General features: G+C 38.4%; 1 protein-coding gene and 1 pseudogene across 2 annotated transcripts in view; both read right to left on the bottom strand.

Annotated features, from left to right (window-relative positions):
• The window catches only part of PSPC1 (paraspeckle component 1), a 102,605-nt gene that overhangs the window by 58,774 nt on the left and 18,713 nt on the right, over nt 1-25,118 (bottom strand). For both annotated transcript variants that reach the window (XR_003421922.2, XM_027064487.2), the window contains exons 3-5: nt 22,225-22,320; nt 17,969-18,165; nt 9,052-9,136 (exon numbers count right to left, since the gene is read on the bottom strand). Coding sequence is in view for 1 of the 2 variants with exons in the window: in XM_027064487.2 (XP_026920288.1) it covers nt 9,052-9,136; nt 17,969-18,165; nt 22,225-22,320 (378 nt within the window). In the remaining variant the exon portion in view is untranslated. The remainder of the gene's footprint in view (nt 1-9,051; nt 9,137-17,968; nt 18,166-22,224; nt 22,321-25,118) is intronic.
• On the bottom strand, nt 865-5,924 carry LOC128311657 (G protein pathway suppressor 2-like; annotated as a pseudogene).

Below are 25,118 nucleotides of genomic sequence, written 5' to 3' on the forward strand. Positions count from 1 at the left end.
GTGACTGGCTGGCTCAGTCAGAAGAACACACAAGTCTTGACCTCAGGGTTGTGGATTCAAGCCTCACAATGGGTGCATACTGCTAAAATAATAAACTTAAAAAATATGTAAGATTAATGAAAAACATTCAATTACAAATTACCACATACACAGAACACTCCTCACATCAAGCAACCAACATTTCACCTAATGTGCAAATAGGTACCCTTTTAAAAATTAGTAAGTACTCCATAGTTTCTGCACTTCACTTTAATAATCTGGTCATTCCAACTATCCGCCTCCCTATGCTTCTCTAAATTCCAAAGAGGCAAAACTTGTACTTGTGTCTTTTATTCCCAAGTATATCCCTAATACTTACGATCCTTTTTTTTTTTAACTTATTTCTAATTTCAAATTAGAACAAAAAAGTTAACAAAACTTAACAAAAAAGTTGCAGAACAGTACAGAATGTCTATCCCTCATGCAGCATCCCCTAATATTAACATCTTAACGCAAACATAGTACAACTATTAAAAGTAGAAATTAACATTAGTATATTACAATTAAACTACAGATTTTAGTCAGATTTCACCAGTTTCCCCATTAATGCCCTTCTTCTGTTCTAGGATTCTTTCTAGAATCCATTACATTGTATTTAACTATTCTCTTTAGTCTACTTCACTTTCAGTCTTTTTTGGTCTTTCATGAACTTGGCATTTTTTTCTTTTCCAGTGCCATGTAGGTTTCACTGCCCGGGCCTGGGACAGAATAGGGATCCTCACCCATGGCAGGGTGAGGAGGGGATGGAGATGAGTTTGATAATAAAATATGGTTTGTGGTACCATCACAGGTTCTGTCTTTGCTGAAAAAGACCCAAGGGCCTGGTTAGCTGGTAACTGCAAAGTCTAATTTTTCTGTTGACTGCACATGCAGGTGCAGCAGGAAGCTTTTCCTGCTGGTTACACCTGCAGGAAGCAGCTGGGAGGTACAGAGTCCAAAAGCTGGATGCATGGGGCACAGGGAGGAATAAGTCAGAGAAGCCAGTCTGTTAGCTACCATGTTCCACCTGCTTTTGTAAGTACAGGGCACCACCAGGCTGGAAGCTTTCTGGGTGGGCTGAAAATGACCAGGCACAGCATAGGGCTGTAACTGTGGCTGAGACAGGTACTGCACTTCAGTAAATGCTGAAGGTGCTGAGCTGTTGACTAGGACTACAGGCCAGCATCTTGGGTCCATAGTGAGATGGGGGATGAGCAGTCCCATGGACGCTCATGGACTGCCTCGTGATTGCCTACGCTCTGGGCCATTATTATTGCCTCTGCAAAAAGAGCTGCTGAACCCATGTAGTGCTGGGCTGTAAGCACTTGGGAGTCTGCATCTGTTTGACTTTATCAGCTGCCAAAAGGATGCCAGGGTGATTCTGTGCTCCAGAGCTCGTCCCCCGCTATGTGCTGAAGAGGTGAGATCCTGTATAAACAGTTGCTCTGCTGGTATGCAGGTGATGTCGGAGTGGTCAGGTCCTCTGCTTTTTCTCCTCCATTTTTCTTCACGTAAAACTTTTCCTGGGCTGTAGGAAAAGCTACTGCCTCTTCCTGTAGGGCCACAAGCTTCTCCTGCAACTTCAGGATGTGTTCTGTGGTTCCATCTACTTTTTCTTCCTTCTCTCCTGCTTTTCCTTCAACCTGTTTCATCATCTTACACACCTCTCCTTCCTACTGCAAACCACACTCCTGGCTCCGTCATGATGCGCTAGTACAATGCCCAGGCCATGGTACTAGAATCCTTGGGGCATTCCAGGAATGCAGGAATGGGATTGCTGGGGGCACCTGGGCCGTGGGAGCCCTGCTCTGTCACTGACTGCCAGACCTTGCACTGGACATGTGGGGCAGAAGGTCCTCAGGGGGTACCATGCCCAGCTGAGGCAAAAGCCCACCTATGTGCTGCCATGGTCAGGTGCGCAGCACTTGCCTCCCTGCCCTGCCAGCCTGGCAGCCAGAGGTCTACCATGTGCACAGGCCAGGGTCTCTAGCCTGAGCACTCAGCACACCTTCTTCCCCACCAGCCTCAGGGTGAATCTGACACTTCAAAAAAAACAAAAACTGATTATTTTGTACAATGTCCTTCAAGCTGGGCTCATGTTATATGCCCTCATGAAAATGTCCAATGCTAGAAATGTTTGGCAAAAAAAAAAAAAAAAAAAAAACCCACACACACAAAAAAATGACAATGTATCCTTCTGAGTATATCGTATCAAGGAGTATCTGGTATCAATGTCTCATTACAGGTGACATGAACCTTAATGCTTGTTGCTTCTCCACTTTAAATTTACTATTTTTCCATTAGTACGTAATACAAAAGAGAAACGTAAACTGCGTTTCTCAAGTTTGGGCATAAATTTGAAACACCCATCAGTAAATCTTGTTTGTAACAATTATTATTACTACATGGCATGCCCACTGGTGATTTTCTCTCTCTCATTCCTTCCATACTGATTGTTGTTCTATTGTAAGGAAAAGCTGTCCATTGTCTTTCATTTATTTATTCATTCAATTGTTTACTTTTATCAGCATGAGCTTCTGGATATCTAATTTATTCTGCAGTTTAAAATGTAGTATTATCAGGGCTCCTGGGTGGCTCAGTTGGTGGAGCATCTGACCTCAGCTCAGGTCATGATCTCCCGGTTTGGCAGTTCAAGCCCCGCATCAGGCTCACTACTCAGTGCACTTTGGATCCTCTGTCCCTCTCTCTCAGCCCCTCCCCTACTTGCACTTTCTCAAAAATATATAAAATATTTAAAAAAAAAAAAAGTTCTATAAGAAAAATAAATAAATAAAATAAAATCTAATACTACCATTTTTTATTTTGTTGTTGAAATTTTTCCAAGTTTGGCCATTTAGGAGCACCTTCATTGTGGCTCCTATGTATTTTCAACGTGTCTCATCTTTTATGAATATAGGTCTACTGCATTGTATTGGGTTTTGCTTTACTGCACATACAGTATTTTTTTATACAATTTTTTTTCTTTTTTTACAAACTAAGGGTGTGGCAACTCTGTAGGCTATTGGTGCCACTGTTCCAAAAGCACTTGTTCACTTTGTGTCTTTGTGTCATATTTTGGTAGGTAATTATCAAAATATTTCATTACTATATTTGTAAGGCTGATGTGTGATGATTTTTTTTAATTTTTTTTTAACGTTTATTTAGTTTTCAGAGAGAGAGAGACAGAGCATGAACGGGGAGGGACAGAGACAGAGGGAGACACAGAACTGGAAGCAGGCTCCAGGCTCTGAGCCATCAGCCCAGAGCCTGACGCAGGGCTCGAACTCACGGACGGTGAGATCGTGACCTGAGATGAAGTCAGACACTTAACCTACTGAGCCACCCAGGCGCCCCATGATGTGTGATGATTTTTGATGTTGCTTACTACTGTAATTGTCCTGAGGCACCACAAACCACACCCACATCCAGACAGTAAACATGACCAATAAACACTGTATAATCTAACTGCTCCATCAACGAGCCATTCCCCCCTCTCTCTCCCCTCTCTTCTCTCTCTTTCTCCTTGGGCCTCCCTACTCCTTGAGACACAACAATATTGAAATTAGGCCAATGCCTAATCCTAGAATGGTATTAAGTATTCAAGTGAAAGGAAGAGTTGCATGTCTCTTACTTTAAATCAAAAGCTAGAAATGATTAAGCTTCATGAGGAAGGCATGGTGAAAGCCAAAAGAGACCAAAAGCTAGGCTACTTGCACCAAACAGTTAGCAAAGTTGTGAATACAAAGGAAAAGTTCTTCAAAGAAATAAATCAAAAAGTGCTACTCCACCGGCACCTGGGTGGCTCAGCTGGTTGAGCATCTGACTCTTGGTTTCGGCTCAGGTCATGAACTCATGGCTTCATGGGTTCAAGCTCCACACTGGGTTGTGCACTGACAGTGTGGAGCCAGCTTGGTAGTCTCTCTCCACCTCTCTCTGCCCCTCCCCCCCACCACCGAATCGTGCTATCTCTTAAAGAAAAACAAAAAAGTGTTACTCCAGTGAACACAGGAATGGTAAGAAAACAAAATAGCCTTGTTGCTGGAATGGAGGACTTTAAGTACATTACATAGAGGATCGAACCAGCCACAAGGTTCCCTATAGACTTAATCCAGAACAAGGCCCTAATGCTATTCAATTCTATGCAGGTTGAAAAAGGTGAAGAAACTACAGGAAAAAAATTTATGAAGCTAGCAGAAATGTAGAAGCTGCCATCAAGTTATCCAGAAGATGTAGCTTAGATAATTAATGAAGGTGGCTACACTAACCAACAGATTTTCAATGTAGACTAAATAGGCTTATACTGAAAGAAGATGCAATCTAGGACTATCATGGCTATAGAAGGCTGACTGTCTTGTTAGGGGCTAAGGGAGCTGGTGACCTGAAGGTGAAGCCAATGCTCACTGACCATTCTGAAAATTCTAGGGCCCTTAAGAATTATGCTCAACCTACTGTTCTATACATTGCCCAACAAAGCCTGGATGATAGCACATCTTTTTATAATGTGGTTTACTGAGTATATTAAGCCCACTGCTGAGATCTTCTGCTCAGGAGAAAAAAAAAAAAAAAGAGTCCTTTCAAAATATTGCTGCTGACAATGCAACTGGTCACCCAAGAGCTCTGGTGGCAATATACAATGACTTTAATGTTTTCGTGCCTGCTAACAACATCCATTCTACAGCCCACAGACCAAGGAGCAATTCTGACTTTTAAGTCTTATTTTTTTAAAAATACATTTTACGGGGCACCTGGGTGGCTCAGTCGGTTAAGTGTCCAACGTCGGCTCAGGTCATGATCTCGTGGTCCGTGAGTTTGAGCCCTGCGTCAGGCTCTGTGCTGACAGCTCAGAGCCTGGAGCCTGTTTCAGAATCTGTGTCTCCCTCTCTCTCAACCCTCCTCTGTTCATGCTCTGTCTCTGTCTCAAAAATAAATAAACGTTAAAAAAAAAAAAATTTTTTTTTTTAATACATTTCACAAAGCCAGAGCTGCCCTAGACAGTGATTCTTCTGATGGATCTGGGCAAAGTAAAATGAAAAACTTCCAGAAAGGATTTCACCATTCTAGGTGCCACTAAGAACATCTGTGCTTCAAAGGAAGAGGTCTATCAACATTAACAGGAGTTTGAAGAAGTTGACTCCAACCCAACCCTCATGGATGACTTTGAGTTGAGGGGCTCAAGACATCAGTGGAGGAAGTAAATGCAGATGTGGTGGAAAGAGCAAACAAACTAGAATTACAAGTGAAGCCTGAAGTTGTGATTGAATTGCTGCAGTCTCATGACCAAACTTTAACAAATGAGAAGCTGCTTCTATGGATATGCAAAGAAATTAGTTTCTTGAGATGGGATCTACTACTAGTGAAGATGCTGTGAAAATTGTTGAATTGACAACAAAGAACTTAGCATATTACATAAATGAAGCTGATAAAGCATCAGCAGGGTTTGTAAGGATTGGCTCCAATTTTTAAATAAGTTCTACTGTGGGTAAAATGCTATCAAATAGCATCGCATACGACAGAGAAATCATTTGTGAAGAGTCAAAAAAATTGCCACAGCCTCCCCAACCTTCAGCAAGCCCCTCATCAGTTAGTGGTCATCAACAGCAAGAAAAGATCTTACACCAACAAAAAGATTATAATTCACTGAAAGCTCAACAATGGTTAGCACTTTTGTTTTTTTTCATTTTTTTAAGTTTATTTATTTATTTTGGGGCACCTGGGTGGCTCAGTCAGTTAAGCATCTGACTTTGGCTCAGGTCATGATCTTGCAGTTTGTGAATTCAAGCCCTGTGTCAGGCTCTCTGCTGACAGCTCAGAGCCTGGAGCCTGCTTCAGATTCTGTGTCTCCCCCTCTCTCTGTCCCTCCCCTACTCATGCTCGCTCTCTCAATAATAAATAAATGTTAAAAAAAATTTCTTTTTAAGTTTATTTATTTTAAGAGAGAGCAAGAACAAGTGGGGGGGGGGGGGGCGGGCAGGCAGCGAGGGAGAGAAAGAATTCCAAGCAGGCTCCGTGCCATCAGCACAAAGCCCAGGGTGAGGCTCAAACCCGTGAAACGTGAGATCATGACCTGAGCCGAAATGAGGAGTCAGGCGCTTAACCGACTGACACCCACAGGCATCCTCCACTTTTTTTTTTATCAATAAAGTGTTTTTTCATTAAGGTGTGTAAATTTTTTTAGACATAATGCTCTTGGCACACTTTATACACTTTATACAGTGTATAGTGTAAATGTTAACTTTTATATGTACTGAGAAACCAAAAAATTAATCTGATACCTTTTATTGCAATATTCACTTTACTCCAGTGGTCTGATACCAAACTTGCAGTATCTCAGAGGTACAACTGTACTTTCTTATTCTCTGGCACAACATTCCAGGATCATCTCACACCTTCCAGTCCAGTAATCAACCACTTCTCCACAAAGCCTTGGTTCCATTTATTACAGAATGGTGTTTAGAAACCAAAATCTGGGCACAATGTGTGTTCACCGCTTCTAGGTGGACAAGGATTATGAAATACATGTATGTATGTGAACCCACACATACACACACACACACATCTATATTTCTGTCTAAATTAAATACACTGAGTTCATACCAATACCTCTGATCCCAATTCAACACCCCAGGATTCATTTTAGTTTTAGCCTTTCTCTTTCTCCAACAAGGAGAAAACCTGCATTTGATTATCTATATTTGTTCATCTGTTTACTCAAAAAAAAAATACGTATACATTCTTTCCATTAAAGACCTAATCAGGGGAGCCGGGTTGCTCAGTCGGTTAAGCGTCCAACTCTTGATTTCAGCTCAGGTCAGATCTCACGGTTCGTGGGTTCAAGCCCCATGTCAGGTTCTGCACTGATAGCATGGAGCCTATTTGGGATTCTCTCTCCTCTCTCTGCCCCTCCCCTGCTCTCTCTCTCAAAATGAATAAACAATTAAAAAGTCATCTCAGAACTGCTAGCCCATATCCCTGTGAGAAACACATTAACTAGATTAAAATTTTGATGTACTGTTTTTCTTGCCATTGGCTTATACTGTCCAGTCAAGACAGTGTTTTCCAAAGTTATTTAGGGTCCTTATTTCCTTCCCCATCCCCTTTCAGAGTGATAATGTTATTCACTTGCAATACAACTATGTTCTTTTAAGATTTTATTTTTAAGTAATCTCTATACCCAATGTGGGGCTCGAACTTACAACCCTGAGATCGAGAACTGCATGCTCCACCAACTAAGCCAGGCCCCCATTTGTTTTTCTTTTTATGCCCTTTTATGGGTTCTCCGACACTGGTTATTTATTTTTTTTAGCAGATGAAGGGTAGAGTACTAATTCTAAAAGTCTAACTGTCAAGTATAAATATCAGGGAAAGATGGAGTCATAGTTTTATGTATGGGAGGAGAGGTTTCCTTCTTGTAAAAGTAGAAGAGACTTTAACATATTTACATTAAAAAAAGCAACAAGGAAGAAGTTGGCAAAAGGTCCCTTGTGTAAGGAAAACATGCAGGGCGTTTTATACAATAGTGGTTCTCAAGCTTTATGATGCATTAGAATCACCTGGAAGATTTTTAAGCACAGTTGGCTGGTCTCCACCCCTACCATTTCTGATTCACCAGTTGGGGGATGTGGAGGCTTGAAAATAGAATGCTGGGCACCTGTGGGTGGTTCAAGAGGTGGAGTGTCTGACTTTTGGTTTCAGCTCAGCTCAAGATCTCTCGGTTTGTGGGATCAAGCCCCACGTTGGGCTCTGTGCTGACAGAGCAGAGCCTGCTTAGCATTCTCTCTCTGTCTCTGTCTCTCTCTTTCTCTCTCTCCCTTCCCCTCCCTCCCTCTGCCACTCCCTCACTCCTTCTCTCTCAAAATAAATAACCATTAAAAAAAAAAATGTGAATGCTGCCTGTCGAAATACCATAATTTCAGAATAAGTAGGTTAGAGTGAAATCAGAGTAGTTCCAAGACAGAAACATATACACATTGTTTTAATCAAGCACAAAGTTAGAAAAAATACATTAAAATATACTGAATACTATCTATCTCCAGACCATACTTGACATTTATTCAAGGTTTTTCACCTTGTCTTTTATTTTTTATTTCCCATGATCACCTTACTTTCTACCACAAGCACTTACTACCTTTATAACACTTAAAAAACCAAACTTTAAGTGTCCTTAACGTATCATAGCTTTGAGGGGCACCTGGGTGGCTCAGTAGGTTAAGCGTCCGACTTCAGCTCAGGTCATGATCTCACAGTTCGTGAGTTCTAGCGCCATGTCAGGCTCTGTACTGACAACTCAGAGCCTGGAGCCTGCTTCAAATTCTGTGTCTCCCTCTCTCTCTGCCCCTCCCCTGCTCGCACTCTCTCTCTCAAAAAATAAACATTAAAAAAGAAAAATTTTTTTAAATATATCATAGCTTTGTTTATAACATTTCCTAATTACTATGACTTTCAACAACTCTTAAAAGTAACATTTATCTCATTATATTTCACAATTAAATATTTCTGGTATAAGAAAAGCTGTTAATTTTTATTTATACATCTTAGATCAACCAGTCTCCCAAACATCCTTATTTAACCTAAAATATTTTAAGTTGACCATCACAGTTGTCTACTGTATACTGAGATTTTAAATGCCCATACCCCTTTTTAATCATGTATCCCACTTCCATAAATCTTTAAGCAAATTATCAGAAGCCCAAAACAAGAAAAACTAAAACTAAGAGCAGTTAATATATAGCCATCTCTAGAAAAAAAACGATTCAGGAAATCATAATACATTCTTACAAATTATATGAAGCACTTAAGTCCCTTATGTATGTTCACAGTGCATGCAAAGTGTCCATAACCAGCTAAAAAAATAAAGGAAACATAAGAATAACAAAGAACTACGCTAGTTTATAGTCAAAATGGAAAATTTTGTTACTTTTCTGTATTTTCCAACTTGTACAATTTGTTTATAATAGGCAGTAGGGAATTTTATCAATAACACACACAACAAAAACTGGGTATGTTCACATATGTATTATGGTGATGTTCTTTTACCTCAGTTGTATTTGCTTCCGTTTTTGCAACTCTTGGTTTCTGAGTTCTTCCAATCGTCTGAGTTCTTCTTGACGCCTCATTAGATCTATAAAATAAACCACACATTAATATTTCTACCTTCTCTTTCTGTATTTTTAAATCAATAAATATATTATTACTGACAATATATTTAGTAACTTATTCATATTCATGCACCTAGCTTCTCTTTTGTCTATTATACCATCTTATAATGAAAGATTACATAAGCCGTATAATCAAATTACTATCTTTTCTGGACCTGTTTGTTTCTTCATAGGTATGAAAATAATAAAATTCATCCTTATGTTAAGAAATTAAAACGGGTAGTAATTGTTTTAACATAAGGCCTAGAACATACTAAAAATGGAATAAATTGCAGACATATTTTCATGTACACTAGTAAACACATTAAAATTTTTTTTCAGCAGTGAATATAAAGCACAAAAAGATGCTTTGGGAGACATGAACAGAGGGCACATAAGACCAGAACACACAAACAGAATAAAGAGATAAGATGCTGCTTAAAACCAAAAGAATATCCCTCCCAAAATACAATTAGTGTAAGATTCCTCCTATGCAAAGTCAATTTCTTATAAAAACAAGCAATGAGAGAATTCTTTCTTATAAGGGTAATAAAGGCTGAATTCTGATATTAACAAGATCATTTTAATTTTAAACAAGATGAGCATTCCTGCTGTCATGACTCTTTGCTATATCAAGAACAGGGGTTCCAGAGTAGTACAAGATGAGAAAAAGTACATTTGTTTTGCCCAAGTGCTACAGAATCTTTGTAATATCTTACCAAATTATTATGTGTGCATACACACATGGATCAAAAAATATTAAAATACTCTGCATAGCACAATTACTGGTTGCTTTTATTTCCCTTTTCCCTTATCATCTGAAATTTCTAATGTGAACATAAATTATCTTGATTAAATGTTCCTTAACAAATCACTATTATTAAGAACATAACAGGGGTGCCTGGGTGGCTACATCAGTTATGTGTCCGACTCGGTTTCAGCTCAGGCCATGCTCTCACAGTTTATGAGTGCCAGCCCCACATCAGGCTTTGTGCTGACTGTGCAGAGCTTGCTCAGGATTCTCTCTCCCTCTCCCTGCCCCTCCTGCATGTGTCTCTCTCAAAATAAATATGTAAACTTAAAAAGAAGAGAACATACCAAAATACTAACAGTCACAGTTAACATTCTATGAGTCAGTTACCCTAATATCATAACCATGACAAAGTAGGCATCATTAACCTTAACAAGATAATTATCTTTCCCATTTTTACAGACTGAAAACAGATTGAATTATGTATTAATTATGTCAATGAAAAAAGATTTGGACAGACGGGCCTGGCTGGCTCAGTCAGAAGATCATGCAACTCTTGATCTCAGGGTCATAAGTTCGAACGCACGTGGGGTACACTGATTACTTAAAGAAAACTTAAAAAAAAAAAAACAAACATTCAAACTGATTATAAATGTACTGTAGCGACACAGGTAGTAGGGATCGGGTGATTCTGTCAACATGCCAGTTGACAGAACACTTAGCTATCTTAAAAAGTCACCAAACACTACTACAATGATTTTGAACATTCAGACCATTAGTTGTCATCCTTAACTGCTCATCAGAACTACTTAAGTACCTTTTAACCACAAATCTCTTGGGAGGTAGATATCAATATTTTTTTTTTTTTGGAAGCTCCCTAGTTGACTCCACTGTACAACCACTGAGAACCATACAACTATCATATAATTACTTTAGCTGGAGAAAGCTAGTAGACACCAAAAATATATATCTACCTCAATAAGCCAAAATGTGCACAGTGTCCTATTATCACTGATTATCCAAAAAAGTCTATTCAGTATATCCTATAATAATTTTAACATGAGTTTGTAGGCTAGCTTCTCTTAAATCATGGACAAATTACCACATATAATAAATGTAAAAATATGCATTTTCTTCCACAAAAAGGACTAAGACATTTGTTTTCCAACTAGATTTTCTCCTTTTAAGCTATGCCTGTTGAGAAAACTGCTTTACCCTCTCAGACAGTATTTTCCTCATCTGCAACATTGGTAAAATAATTAGCTCAAAGAAGCCAACACTAAAGTTCCTGAAATTTCACCAAAGCTTATATATTAAACACTGCCAGGGTAATATCCTTCTGGGGAAAAAAATTACAAAAAAATAGAGAGAGAGCTAGAGTGTTTTTTCCTTTGATCCAGTAAATCACAGTAACAGGTATTTTCTTAAAAAAATATCCTGGGGCACATGGATGCCCAACTCTAGTAAGTGTCCAACTCTTTATTCTGGCTCAGGTCATGATATCACAATCATGAGATTGAGCCCTACATCAGGCTCCATGCTGACAGCTTGGAGCTGCTTGAGATTCTCTCTCTCCCTTCCTCTCTGTCACTCCCCTGTTCATGCTTCTCTATTAAAATAAATCAACATTAAAAAAAATAGGAATCCAAAGGCATCCATACACATAAAGACATCAGATGTAACACTACGTTTTTTTTTTTTAATGTTTCTATTCATTTTTGAGAGAGAGAGCGAGAAAGAGAGAGAGCGCACGCACGGGGTAGAAGGAGAGGGAGACAGAGGATCTGAAGTGGACTCTGCACTGACAGCAAACAGCCAGATGTAGGGCCCAAACTAATGAGCCATGAGATCATGACCTAAACTGAAGAAGGAGGCTTAACCAACTGAGCCACCCAGGCGCCCCTGGAGCACTACTGATTACTAGACCAAATAACATTTGAAAATCCTTGCCTAATTTAATGATAAATAACATAAAATTACATCTATAATTTTAATATATCAAATACATGGGAATATAAGGAACTAAAGGAGAATACAGACAAATTTAAAATTTGATTTACTAGACTGTAGAAGTGTTTCTCAACTTAATATCCTTCATGAAAACTGAATGTATACTCTCTGATCTAACAAGTCTATTTTCTAGAAATATAAGCATTGAATCTACAGATTGTAAGGGCATATTTAGCCCCAAGGAAAAGCTGAAACACTGTATTGCACAACAAGATGCATCTTGAATACAAGAAAGACCAGACAGAAAGCAGTAATAAGGTATAGTAAAATGTTAGTAACAGAATCTAAGTAGTGAACACCTTAAAATTCCTTCAACTCTATGTTCAAATTTTCTCGCAAAAAAAAAAAAAAAATGGGGGGTGGGGGGGAACATATCCTAAATAAGCTACTGAACTTTACTTAAGAAGAAAGAATCAAGATGGAGTCACTTAGGACAAGATGGGAAAAACTCAGGCTTACCTCAGACTTCCCCACAGAAACATTCAGTGCTAGAAGACAATGAAACATACTATCAAGTACTTAAGAAAGGAAGACAGAAAAAGATCCATGAATTCGAAGCACCAGTTTAAAATGCTAAGGATCACAGATAGTATTTTAGAACATGCAAGAACTCAAGCAATGTTGTTTCTATGAACCGTTCTTAAATCATGTGGATAAACATCAAATGATGAAAAGACAAGTCATGAGTACTCTAGTTAATAGGGTTAAGATTAAAACACATGAACATTATCAAATTAAAGAACATTAACTTGAAATGAAAACACAGTATTGAAGAGATATGTGCACTTTGATGTGCACTGCAGCATTATGCACAAAAGCAAATATACGGAAACAACCTAAGTTATCTATCAATGAAAGAATGGATAAAGATGTGGTGTACACACACAATATACATCTATCTACACACCCTCATACGCACAATATACATACACACACACAATGGAATATTATTTCAGCCACAAAAAAATGAAACCCTACATTTCCAAGAACACAGATGGACCTTGAGGGCATTAAGCTCGGTAAAGTATGTCAAATAAAGACAAATACTGCATGGTAGAACTTACATGTGAAATCTAAAAAAAAAAAAAAAAAAATCAAACTCTTAGAAACAAACATTAGAAAAGTGGCTTTCAAGGGGCTGGAAAGTAGAGTAACCAGGGAGAGAGAGTCTGGTAAAAGGATAAAAAATGGCTGCCCTTAAGAATAGTAAAGCCTGAGGATTTAATGTGTAACATAGTGGCTATGTTTTAAATAATTACTGTGTAACTGAAAACTACTAAGAGAGTAAAACTTGAATGTTCTAAAACACCAGAAAAATAAACAAAATCAGCCTTTATACTGAAAAAGAAAAAATTAAGTTAAATAAATCCAAACAAATCAGATGCAAAATAAATAAAAGTTGAGAGGAAAAGAGAATGAAAGAGGAATAAAATATGCCTATTCCCTTGGTTTTCTTTCCTTCAGTTATCAGGAATCAGAAGATATTTATAAAGGCAATATACTTCTACTACTTATTTACCAGTTTGATAGCACATATAAAGAATGAAAATACAATCATAAAAACCCAGTGGTGGAAGAGGAGAGAGTAATAACAAAATGCATGCAGAGTTAAATTTCATCTGTTCAAAGTTTATAACTCTAGGAACAAAGATAACACAAAAATAACCATGAAGAAAATTCAGAAACTGCTCCTATGCTGATGATCATAAACAAATGGAGAAGGAAAAAAAAAAAAACCTGTAGTAAGTATAATGGGATTTGGATCTAAAAAACATTAAATAAACACCAGTAAAGTACCAAAGTACAACTATTAAAACTTATCAGTGTATCCACGAAGAATTAAGATTCACAAAACTGGGGCGCTTCCGGGGCTCAGTTGGTTAAGCATCCAACTTTGGCTCAGGTCATGATCTCATGTCTCTTGAGTTTGAGCCCCGTGTTGGGCTCTGTGCTGACAGCTCAGAGCCTGGAGCCTGCTTTGGATTCTGTGTCTCCCTCTCTCTCTGCCCCTCCCCCACTTGCACACAACCTCTCTCTCTCTCTCTCAAAAACAAATGAACATTAAAAAAAAGTCACAAAACTTTGCTAAGGTATATATACATAAACATTCACTGAGGCACTGCTTTTACCAACAAACTGGAAAGAGAACTACAGATAAATCAACAGAGGATGAGCTAAACTAATTATACCCACTTAACAGAATATGATGCAGCCATTTAAAAACTGAGACGGGGATGCCTGGGTGGCTCAGATGGTTAAGGATCCGACTCCGTATTTTGACTCAGGTCATGAGCTCATGGTTCAGGAGATCAAGCCCCACATCGGGCTCTGCCCTAACAGCTCTGAGCCGCGTGGGATTCTCTCTCCCTCTCTCTCTGCCCCTCCCCCACTCATGCACAAGCATGCTTTCTCTCTCAAATTAAATAAACTGAAAAATAATTTTTCTAATAAACTAAAAACAAAAAACTAAGATCTGGAAGTATGTACTACTGTAGAAAGTAAAATAACAAGGTACAGAGAAAAAGATAAATAGAAGACTCTTTGGTTATAAATAAATACACATACATATCTACTGACAGATTCAAGTTTTCTTTTCATTAAGGGATATACAAAAGAAACAAAATATAGAAGAAACCTGTGATTCCTACAAGAAAGCAGAAGGGGGGACAGGGGAGGAGACACATTTTCTGTACTAACTGGGTTTTCTATTTCCATGAAAGGTCAACCAGAGAGCCCTGTTTCTGTTTCTGCACAGCCACAGAACACAGATTACCTAAAATCTCTCCAACACCCCAATACAGCCTTGGAAATGCTGCATGAAATATAAAATTATAGAATAAAAGAAAACTATAAATTAAAAACAGTTTTGACTAACAATGAAACAAACTAACACTAAAACAAATTACCGGCAGATATCTGCTGAAATAAATGTAAGACGTACTTCAGCAAAAGTAAAACCAGGAGTAATATAAACTAATCAATGTGCTTTTCTAATATTATAAACCAAAAATATTGTTAACAGGGGTTATAAAGAAACATACAAAAAACAATGAAAAAACAAAAGCTCAGGGGAAATAACTGCAAAATTACTGTGCTTCAGAACTCAAACTGGAGGTGCCAGGGTGGCTCAGTTGGTTAAGCGTCCAACTGCAGCTCAGGTCATAATTTCACAGTCGAGTTCGAGCCCAGAGTTGGGCTCTGTGCTGACAGCTGAGCCTGAAGCCTGCTTTCAGATTCTGTGTCTCCTCCCCCTCTCTCTGCCCCTCCTCTGCTCATGTTCTGTCTCCCTCTCTCTCTAAAAAATAAACAAATAAATAAATAAATACATACATACATACATACATACATACAATGTCCTTAGAGATGAGGCAAATCTTCTAAAAGCTCAGAAGAGCTTTATGAGGCCTAAAGAAATATTGCTCTTTGTCAACACTATATCCTCAATCAAATACCTCAGTGTCTTCTTCAACTGACATTATGTGCTGAAGAAATGGCTGTTATAATACCATTTATCAGCAGCAGCAACAAATAGCTTATAGTAGTATAAATGCTTCCATATTTAATCAGTTATGTGCGAAGATTATGGCATGACTGTAGACAGTGGCAAAGTGCCCAGCAGGCTCTGAGCAGAAAACAATTCATATTAGAGAGAAGTACTAGAGCAATCATGGAGCCCAAGAAACTAAATTTTTTAAAATCCCCCAGTTGATTCTCATGTGTAACCAAATTTTAAAACCATAAAACCACCAGACTAGATAAAACTGAAGGCCTCTCTTCCAGCTCTAAGCAGCAAATGATTCTGAAACCTCATCACATAAAACAATTTCAAATTTTCTGCTACATAAGAGACTTAATCTTTAAACATAGTACATGATAATAAATGGGTTCAATTTTCTGAAGAGTAAACTTACAGAACTGCTAAGTTTAGAATCCAAATGAAACCAGAAACGTCTGACTAGTTTCTATAGTTGTTGAGCTGGATTGTTTTTTAACGTATTTAATTAGCATCAGCACAGTTAGTGACTTCATACATGTTCAATAAACTTTTACTGAACAGAAAAAACAAACACTGGACTTTTAGTAATCCAAACTCTACCAAAAGGATTTAAAAAGATGAATGATGATCACATTTTCACCTTTTAAAGAAATACCAGCTCTAGTATAAAAAATACTTTAGGGGAGACAAAGATTAAATAACAGTGCAATAAGAAGGCAGAAATCTAGGTAGATATCTATAGTGCCTTGATCTCTGGAGGTAGTCGAAGAAGGCAGATAAATGTTTACTAAATGCTTACTTTAAAAAACAAGAACAAAAAAATTAACACAATAGAAAGCAATCAGAGGTTTATTTTTAACAAATACAAAACTATGGGGCACACTGGTGTCTCAGTGTCCAATTTCAGCTCAGATCCTGATTTCACCGTTTGTGAGTTCAAGCTCTCTGCTGTCAGCACAGAGCCTACTTCTGGGATCCTAAGGATCCTCTGTCTCCCTCTCTCTCTGCCTCTCCCCCACACTCGCGTGTGCACGCACACGCTCTCTCTCTCAAAAATAAACATTAAAAAAAAAAATACAAAATTATTACAGATAGTTGAAAAAATGAGTGACAGGAATTACCAGAAGAAATTATTTGGAGAATTAAAGAAGGGGAAAGATAAACAGTAAAGATAGGGATAAAAAGAAACCTAGCAAGCGGAGAGGAAAGAAGTGGGCTTCTACATATATTCAAGCAGCTTGTCTTATGGTTAGGTATTTGACCAGTAACTATGAGAATAAATTATCACCCATTATGATTGTTCTTAAAAATTCAGTCAGCTCTAGGGGCACCTGGATGGCTCAACCCAGCTCTTGATCTCGGCTCAGGCCATGATCTCCCGGTTTGTGAGATCGAGCTCCAAGTTGGGCTCTGCGCTGACAGAACAGAGCCTGCTTGGGATTCTCTTTCCTGTGTCTCTGCCTCTACCCCGCTCATGATTTCTCACTCTCGAAATAAATTTAAAAATAAAAGTACAAGTTTTTGTTCTAGGGGAGCATCATTGGCTCAGCTGGTTAAGCATCCAACGACTGGATTTTGGCTCAGGTCACAATCTCACAGTTCATGGGATTGAGCCCTACATCAGGCTCTGCACTAACAGCATGGAGCTTGCGTGGGATTCTCTCTTTCTGCCCCTCCACTGCTCATGCACATGTGTGAATGCTCTCCCTTTCTCTCTCAAAATAAATACACTTTTTTTTTTTTTACATTTATTTTTGAGAGACAGAGCACAAGCGGGGGAGGGGCAGAGAGAGAAAGACACAGAATCTGAAGCAGAATCCAGGCTCTGAGCAAGCATTCAGCACAGAGCCCAAAGCAGGGCTCGAACCCATGAATCATGAGATCATGACCTGAGCCACAGTCGGTCACTTAACCGACTAAGCCACCCAGGCGCCCCAATAAACTTTTTTTTTTAATTTTTACTGGTACTCCACTTAGTTAACATACAGTGCTATATTAGTGTCAGGTGTACATTTGATATGTGACTTTTGCCAAATCCACATACCAAGAATTACCCACTGTGCTTCTCTTTTTGCCAGCAGAGTCATCTATCTTCTACTGGCAAAATTTAAACACTTTAATAACATCCAAGAATACTACTTATGTAGGCAAAACTTATTTTAGTAAGTTCTGTGGTTTTGTTTTAATTTTTTTTTTTTAACGTTTGTTTATTTTTGAGACAGAGACAGGCAGAGCATGAACAGGGGAGGGGCAGAGAGAGAGGGAGACACAGAATCCGAAACAGGCTCCAGGCTCCGAGCTGTCAGCACAGAGCCCGACATGGGGCTCAAACTCATGGACCGTGAGATCATGACCTGAGCCGAAGTGAGACGCTTAACCAACTGAGCCACCCAGGCGCCCATTTTGTGTTTTTTTAAGGAAGTTCTCTTGGAAAAGGGAGATTTTTGTTTCCAATACAGTGAGTTCCAACTACCTTCTAACTCATAAACAGCAACTTAAATAGTATGTGCCTTAAGAAAAAAAAAATCATACTATGTCTATATGAAAACCCATTTTTACCTTGCCTCATTAGCATTAATTGGTGTTCATGCCTAGCTGCTTCCATTTCTGCTTCCAGTTTCTCTTTGGCTTCTCTGATGTTTCTATCAACCTGTTCACGCTGCTGCTTTTCCATTTCGTCAAGAGCCTTCCATCGAGATGCATACTCAAATTCAAATGTCCCAGGTTGAGCAAAACGTGGTGGCTGTTCTCTTTCCCTAAGAGTTTACATTTGAAAACATACAGAAATCTATGTTTAAAAGGCAAAAAAAACAACAAATAAGAACAACAAGAACTACCATTTAGCAAGCAGTTACAATGTTCATGGCACCGTACTGGCTAAGTACTCTACATGAATTACCTCATGACAATATGGTAATTCATGTTTTAACAAGCCTGAGTTTAAGAAACTGCCCAAGGATGCCCAACTAGTAAGCATAGAACCAAGATTCAAAACTAAGCAATCTGATACTACCTACAAGCTGCACTCCCCTAATTATCACCTTCAATAAGGCTTTCTGGTTTTCCCTCAACAATTTTATATAAGGCAACATGCAACACAGGAATCAAATATGCCCTAAATAAATTGTCTAGAATCAAAGTTGTTCTCTAAAAGTAACTTTTAGGGGTGCCTGGGTGGCTCAGTCAGTTGAGCGTCTGACTTCAGCTCAGATCATGGTCTCACAGTTCATGAGTTCGAGCCCCACATCAGGCTCTGTGCTGACAGCTCAGAGCCTGGAGCCTGCTTCAGATTCTGTACCTCTCTTTTTCCCCCCCTTTCCCCGCTCATGCTCTGCCTGTCTTTCAAAAATAAGTAAATGTTAAAAAAAAATTTTTTTTAAGTAACTTTTAGGCATAGTAATAAAAGCAAATAGTTTATTGAGTGTTATGTGCTAGATTAATTGGCTACACCAAAAAATAAAGGCCTAAACTTATTACAATTGTAGTTATTTAATACTTGTTTTTCCTTGTTAGACTATGAACTCAATGAGGATGTGAAATATGTCTGTTAAATGCTATACTTCATATACCTAGCACATTATCTGGCACACTGTATATATTTTGTACTTATTTCTTGAATGTATGCATAAAAGATGAGCAAATGACCAAAATAATTTTTTAAAAAAAGAATGACCTATGAATGTACCTGAAATTCAAAGAATTTTTTCAATTATTCTTGCCTATAATAGCTTCTATTAAAAAACATTGGTAAGGTGCCTGGGTTGCATAGTCAATGGAGTGTCCAACTCTTGATTTTGGCTCAGGTCACAATCTCATGGTTCTGCACTGTTAGTGCACAGCCTGCTTGGGATTCTCTCTCTCTCCATCCCTCCCTGTTCATATGCACTCTCTCAAAATAGATAAACTTTTGAAAATAAATAAATAAAATTTAAAACACTGGTAAGAACATAATCCGTACCCCACCAATAAAAGTATAGATGTCTCAACAAAAAATATACATTTCCTGCAATCCTAAATTTTAACTTTCATTTTAGGGTGGGGAGGGAAAGATGGGTAGGTAAGACAAATTTGGGAGATAAAGGGGGAGGTCGTCAGAGGTAAAGATGTAGTCACAAGAAACAGCTTCAAATATTTTTAGAGGCACATAAAAAAAAAAACAAAGTTAATTATGATCTAGGTATTCTATACCTAAAAAATACTTTTTCTTTTTTAAACATGGACTGGGAAAGGGGAAAATTGGGGGAATCAACCATGCACTAATTTTTCTGAAAGAATCATTTATTATTCAGTAGTTCCTAGGTCACACTTGGACTATAATTGTAAATATTAAAAAATCTTAATTTTCTCCAGGGAAACACTATTGAAACAATATGGATTGGGGGAGTTAAACTAAATTTGAATCATGGCTCTTATGCTGTGAACATTCCCTTCTAAGTACAACTCTTTGGTAGTAAAACTGGAAATATAATGATATCTTGTAAGGTTTGCTGGGTTAATTAAACCATTATATAAGCAAATTTTCCTATATGCATATAAACTCCACTTTTTGTAACACCCTTACAATTCCAGTTCTCTAAACCCTGAATCCAGAAAGTATGCTCTAGTTCAAATTTGTAATGGTAAACTATAACCAGAAAAAAAAGTCAAGCATCTAAGGAAATCAGTCTTTGGAAAAAAAAACATATGAGAAATCAAATGGGTTCTGAATTATAACTGATCCTTCTCTCCTAAAATACGTTCTTCCCTTGCTTCAAGGACACACTGCTGGCTGATCCCCCTACACCAATGACCGTTCCCACTCCTGTCTTTGCTAATTCCTTCTGATATTCCAAACCTCTATATATTGGAGTATTCCAGGGCTCAATCCTTTGACACAGTTTTCTATCACACATGGTAACTGCAGCCCAGAGAGCTCATCTAAATTCCAGATGCAAATCCAACTACTAACTTGACATCTCCACTTGGGTGTTCAAAACCATTTCAAACTTAACATGTCCAAAACAAAGTTCCTGAACTTCCTCCCCCCAAACTGCTCCTCCTACAGGATTCTACAGATCAATCATTAGCAATTTCCTTATTTCCAGTTACTTCGGCCAAAAACCATGTAATCATGCTTTTTAACTCTTTTTCTCCTACATCCATCAGCAAATTCCAAAGTCTATTTTCAAACTATATCTATCCAGAATCTGACCACTTTTCACCATCACCACTGTGAGCTCCTAACTCATTTATCTGCCCAATTCCACCCTTGGCAATCTATTCTTAAGTCAATCGGTAGCCCAAAAGCTTCTGTTAAATTTAGGTTTAAGCCACTACTCTGCTCATTCCTTTCTCATACAATACAAAAAGCCCAATCAGCTCAGTACCCAGCAAGACACAATAATCTGCACTCCTCCCAAGGTTTTGTCTCTACCTCATCTCTCCATCCTTACTCACTATGCTCCAACTAAACGGGCCTCTCTACTGTTCCTAGAATCTCTCCAGAGTCTTCCTTCTTGGACTTTATAGTTACTATTTCCTGTGCTGAGATCACTATTCTCTATTCCATCCACATCTGATACCTACATAGCTAGCTTCCTCCCCACCCCTTCAAGCTGTTAATCAAACGTCACCCTCAGGTAGGCTCCCCAACCACCTATACAAAGAGCCACACCACTCTGCTCACAGCATCCACTTTCCCCTGTCTTTCTGCCATATTTGTTCTACTAACTTTACTGTTTACCTTCCTTACCACCCCAACACAGCCTGAATTTCTGGCCTATTTTGTTCACTGAAACATCTCCTGTAACAGGCATGTAATAAGCACTCATATTTCTCATTTAAATCAACCATAAAGAAAAACATTCAACTGCCCTATAATCAAAGAACACTAATTAAAGTAACATGAATAAAATACCATTTTGAACATCAGCTGTCAAATCCTAAAATCATAACATCCATTTTTTGTCATGATAAAGAAAAACACCTTTATACATACCAAAGAGTATAAACTGGTATGTTATTTCTGGAAAACCATTTGCCAGTATTAATCAATTTTAAATATGCATACCCTTTGATCTAAGCTTTTAGACCATACATATACCTATACATCGTATGTTAACCTTTAATACGGGTTTTGTAATTTTTGATTCCTTATTTCTTGTGTGACTCCACCACAAGAAATGTCAGCACCAGGAGGGCAGAAACAGTTCAGAGTTGCCCTGACCGCACCTAGAATAGTGCCTAGCACAAAAGCACTCCATTATTTGCTGAATTCATGCATGCTCATGTTTTATCTACCATAATGAACAAGTGATTGGTTAAAAGTAATAAAATATATTCATAAAGGCAACTTATGTAAAAGTATTTCTAACATATCGAGCAAAAAGCAACTAGTACAAGAATAATACACATTTTGAAAACTGGCTATTTTTCTTTTTTACCACTAAGAGTGCTTATCTTGTGCCACATTATCTAACTAGGATCTCCCCTGCTTTACCCCCACCAAAAGTCTCCCTTTAACCTGTAATGTAACTAAAGCATACTAATTAAAAAAATATTTTCATGGTATCTAAATTACATTGTGTCTCTGTCATAATTACTGATAGTCTCCATCTAGCTACCTACTCTGGTCCCAGTTATAAAAGCAGACTTTCCTAAGTTAATGTTCTGCCCATTATATACAAGAAGAGCATTCCATGTAGACCAGGCCACTCTATTAACCAGATTATATGACTGAACAGAAAATCTTATAATCCAACAATACTTGATAATAAATGTCATGTAACATCCTTGAAAGCACATATCTAAAAATATCTTTATTAGTAAAATCTTACTTATGATATTGTTGAGTTTTCTGCATTAGCTTCTCTGGCAAGCCATCTTCATCATCAAACTGCTCCATAGGCTCCACAATGACTGGACGAGGGGTCCTGGATAGGTAAAAAGCATAAGAATTAATACAATGTCTAGAATTAACATCCTCCTAGAAATTCTTTATACTAATTCCAAGATACATGCGGCGCCTGGGTGGCTCAGTCAGTTGAGCGACCAACTTCAGCTCAGGTCATGATCTCACAGCTCATGAGTTTATGTCCCACGACAGCTCAGAGCCTGGAGCCTGCATCAGATTCTGTGTCTCCCTCTCTGCCCTTCCCCTGCTCATTCTCTCTCTCAAAAATCATAAACAAACATTAAAAAATAATAATTCCAAGATACATACTTGGGAAATTTCTTGAGAAAAATGTCTCAGAAGTTACCATATATACTCTATTTTTTTTTTTAATATTTATGAGAGAGAGAGAGAGAAAGACACAGAGCACAAGCAGGGGACAGGCAGAAAGAGAGAATCCGAAGCAGGCTCCAGGCTCTGCGCTATCAGCACAAAGCCCAACACGGGGCTCGAACTCACAAACCGCGAGAGCAGGACCTGAGCCAAGGTGCTCCCACCCCCCCATATACTCTTAAAATTAGTCAATAAACATTTGCTGCACCAGATACAAATGAACGTTAAAGTCAAACAAAAATGAACGCTTATTTTTAGAGCACTGCCTATTCAAAATGACAGAGGAGTAAATCAACAACTGTGAACCTACATAACCACTATAGTTAATTTTTACACAGCACGATGGAAAAGAATGAGCACTGATTCATATTTTATGTATGTGGAATTATTATCCCCATATCCCACCATCCCAAACCCCCATAACCAACCACCTTCCAGCCTCCCTGCGTCTAACCAGTCTTGTTCAGAAAAGTCTTTCTAAAACCTAAAATGACATCTAAAACACACTGGCCAAGCAGCCAAGCAAAAAGAGAAGGAGAGAGCCAGAAGACACAACACATTCAAGGTGGAGGTTGGGGGAAAGAGGAGACAAGAGTGGATGATCAAAGATATGACTTGTAAACCCTCCTTCTTTACTACTTTCCTAAGTAAAACAAAAGGATGGGAAAGTTCACTGAGGAAGAAAAAACAGGGAAAGGAAATAGAATGGATGATATGCTGACATCAAAATTTTCCTTGCTATTAACTTTGTTTGTAAGGATTTTATAGCCAAGAGCAAGATTTAAAAACTATACCACCAAAAGTACCCATGTGTGTTTGGTACAAACATTTTCTCGTAGCTTTGACTGGACTCATTTCTAAAATGATCCAACAGTATTTTTACCATTTTTTCCAAATGAGCAAATACCAGGACTGATGTGTTTTGTTTTCAGTGATAACCGAATGCACTGGATTCATTTTTGTGAAAGGGGATTTGATGGCCTGTCCAAGGAATGGATTACAGATGATCAGCTGGATGAGAAGCACCCTAAGGATTTATAGATCCTGTCAAACTGTTGGTGATGACATCATCATTGGCACACCTGAAATGTTATCACTGCTACCATCACAGTCCCCTACATGTCATCTCTAATAATACCTCTGGAGGGCCTGGCTGCCTAATCCAGTAGAGAAGAGGCTTTGGTTCTTCCAACTCCTGCCTCCCAATTATCACACTCAAAATATAGCATATTCATTTGACAGGATTGAACCATCATCTGTACATGAAGATCCACATCAATCTTTCTTATGATCAGTGCCTTCTACTGATAACAGAGCACCTCCTCTGGTACTTGCAGATGTTTTGTTGATTATGTTCACCTTTTGGAACTATGTAGGCCTAACCACAAATAAAAAATCTTTGCCTAAGTCTAAAAAAAAAAAAAAGAAAGAAAGAAATTTTGTTCCTATCAGTCTCTTACCATGTAAGTAATAGTAAAATCTATACTGCCTTCAGAAAAAAACAAATCACTTAACTTTTGCAGCTTTAACATAAGAACTAAGAAGTAAAGGGGCTTTCTGGATTCTAAAAGCTTCCCTTTACAAATAAAGATCCTGAGAGTAACAAAGACTTCAAATTCTAAACTGTTGTTAAAAACGATTATTAAAAATGATTCCTGGGGAGCACCAAGCTGGCTCAGTTGGTGGAGCATGCAACTCTGGTTGCAGGTTGTGAGTTTTGAGCCTTACACTGGGTGTAGAGATTACTTAAAATCTCTATTTAAAAAAATTATTCCGGGACTAATGAAGACATTTTAGACAGAATAGGAAATAGAAGCAAGCGTGGAATACCTTGGGGTGACAATGAGATTATAGAAACCGCAGATAAATTAAGTGGGAACCCAAAAGAAAAGAGCCTTACAGGCCTCAATTTTAAGGGTGAGACCTCATATCTAACATCTAAAAGCAGAAGTGTAATAAAGAATGAGTGGGGGCCCTGGGTGGCTCAGTTAGTTAAGCGTCCAACTTCAGCTCAGGTCACGATCTCGCGGTTCGTGAGTTCGAGCCACATGTCGGGCTCTGTGCTGACCACTCAAGAGCCTGCAGCCTGCTTCAGAATCTGTGTCTCCCCTCTCTCTGCCCCTCCCCTGCTCACACTCTGTCTCTCTCTCTGTCTCTAACAAACACATAAATAAAATGAGTAAATACAGGGGCGCCTAGGTGGCTGTTTGTTAAATGTCTGACTTAATCTCAGCCCACGTCTTGACCTCAGGGTTGTGGGTTCAAGTCCCACACTGGCCTCCACACTGGAGCTACTTTTTTTTTTTTTATTATTTTTTTTTTTAATTTTTTTTTCAACATTTATTTATTTTTGGGACAGAGAGAGACAGAGCATGAACAGGGGAGGGGCAGAGAGAGAGGGAGACACAGAATCGGAAACAGGCTCCAGGCTCTGAGCCATCAGCC

This window comes from Acinonyx jubatus, chromosome A1, assembly GCF_027475565.1.
Source record: "Acinonyx jubatus isolate Ajub_Pintada_27869175 chromosome A1, VMU_Ajub_asm_v1.0, whole genome shotgun sequence".
Taxonomy (NCBI): Eukaryota; Metazoa; Chordata; class Mammalia; order Carnivora; family Felidae; genus Acinonyx; species Acinonyx jubatus.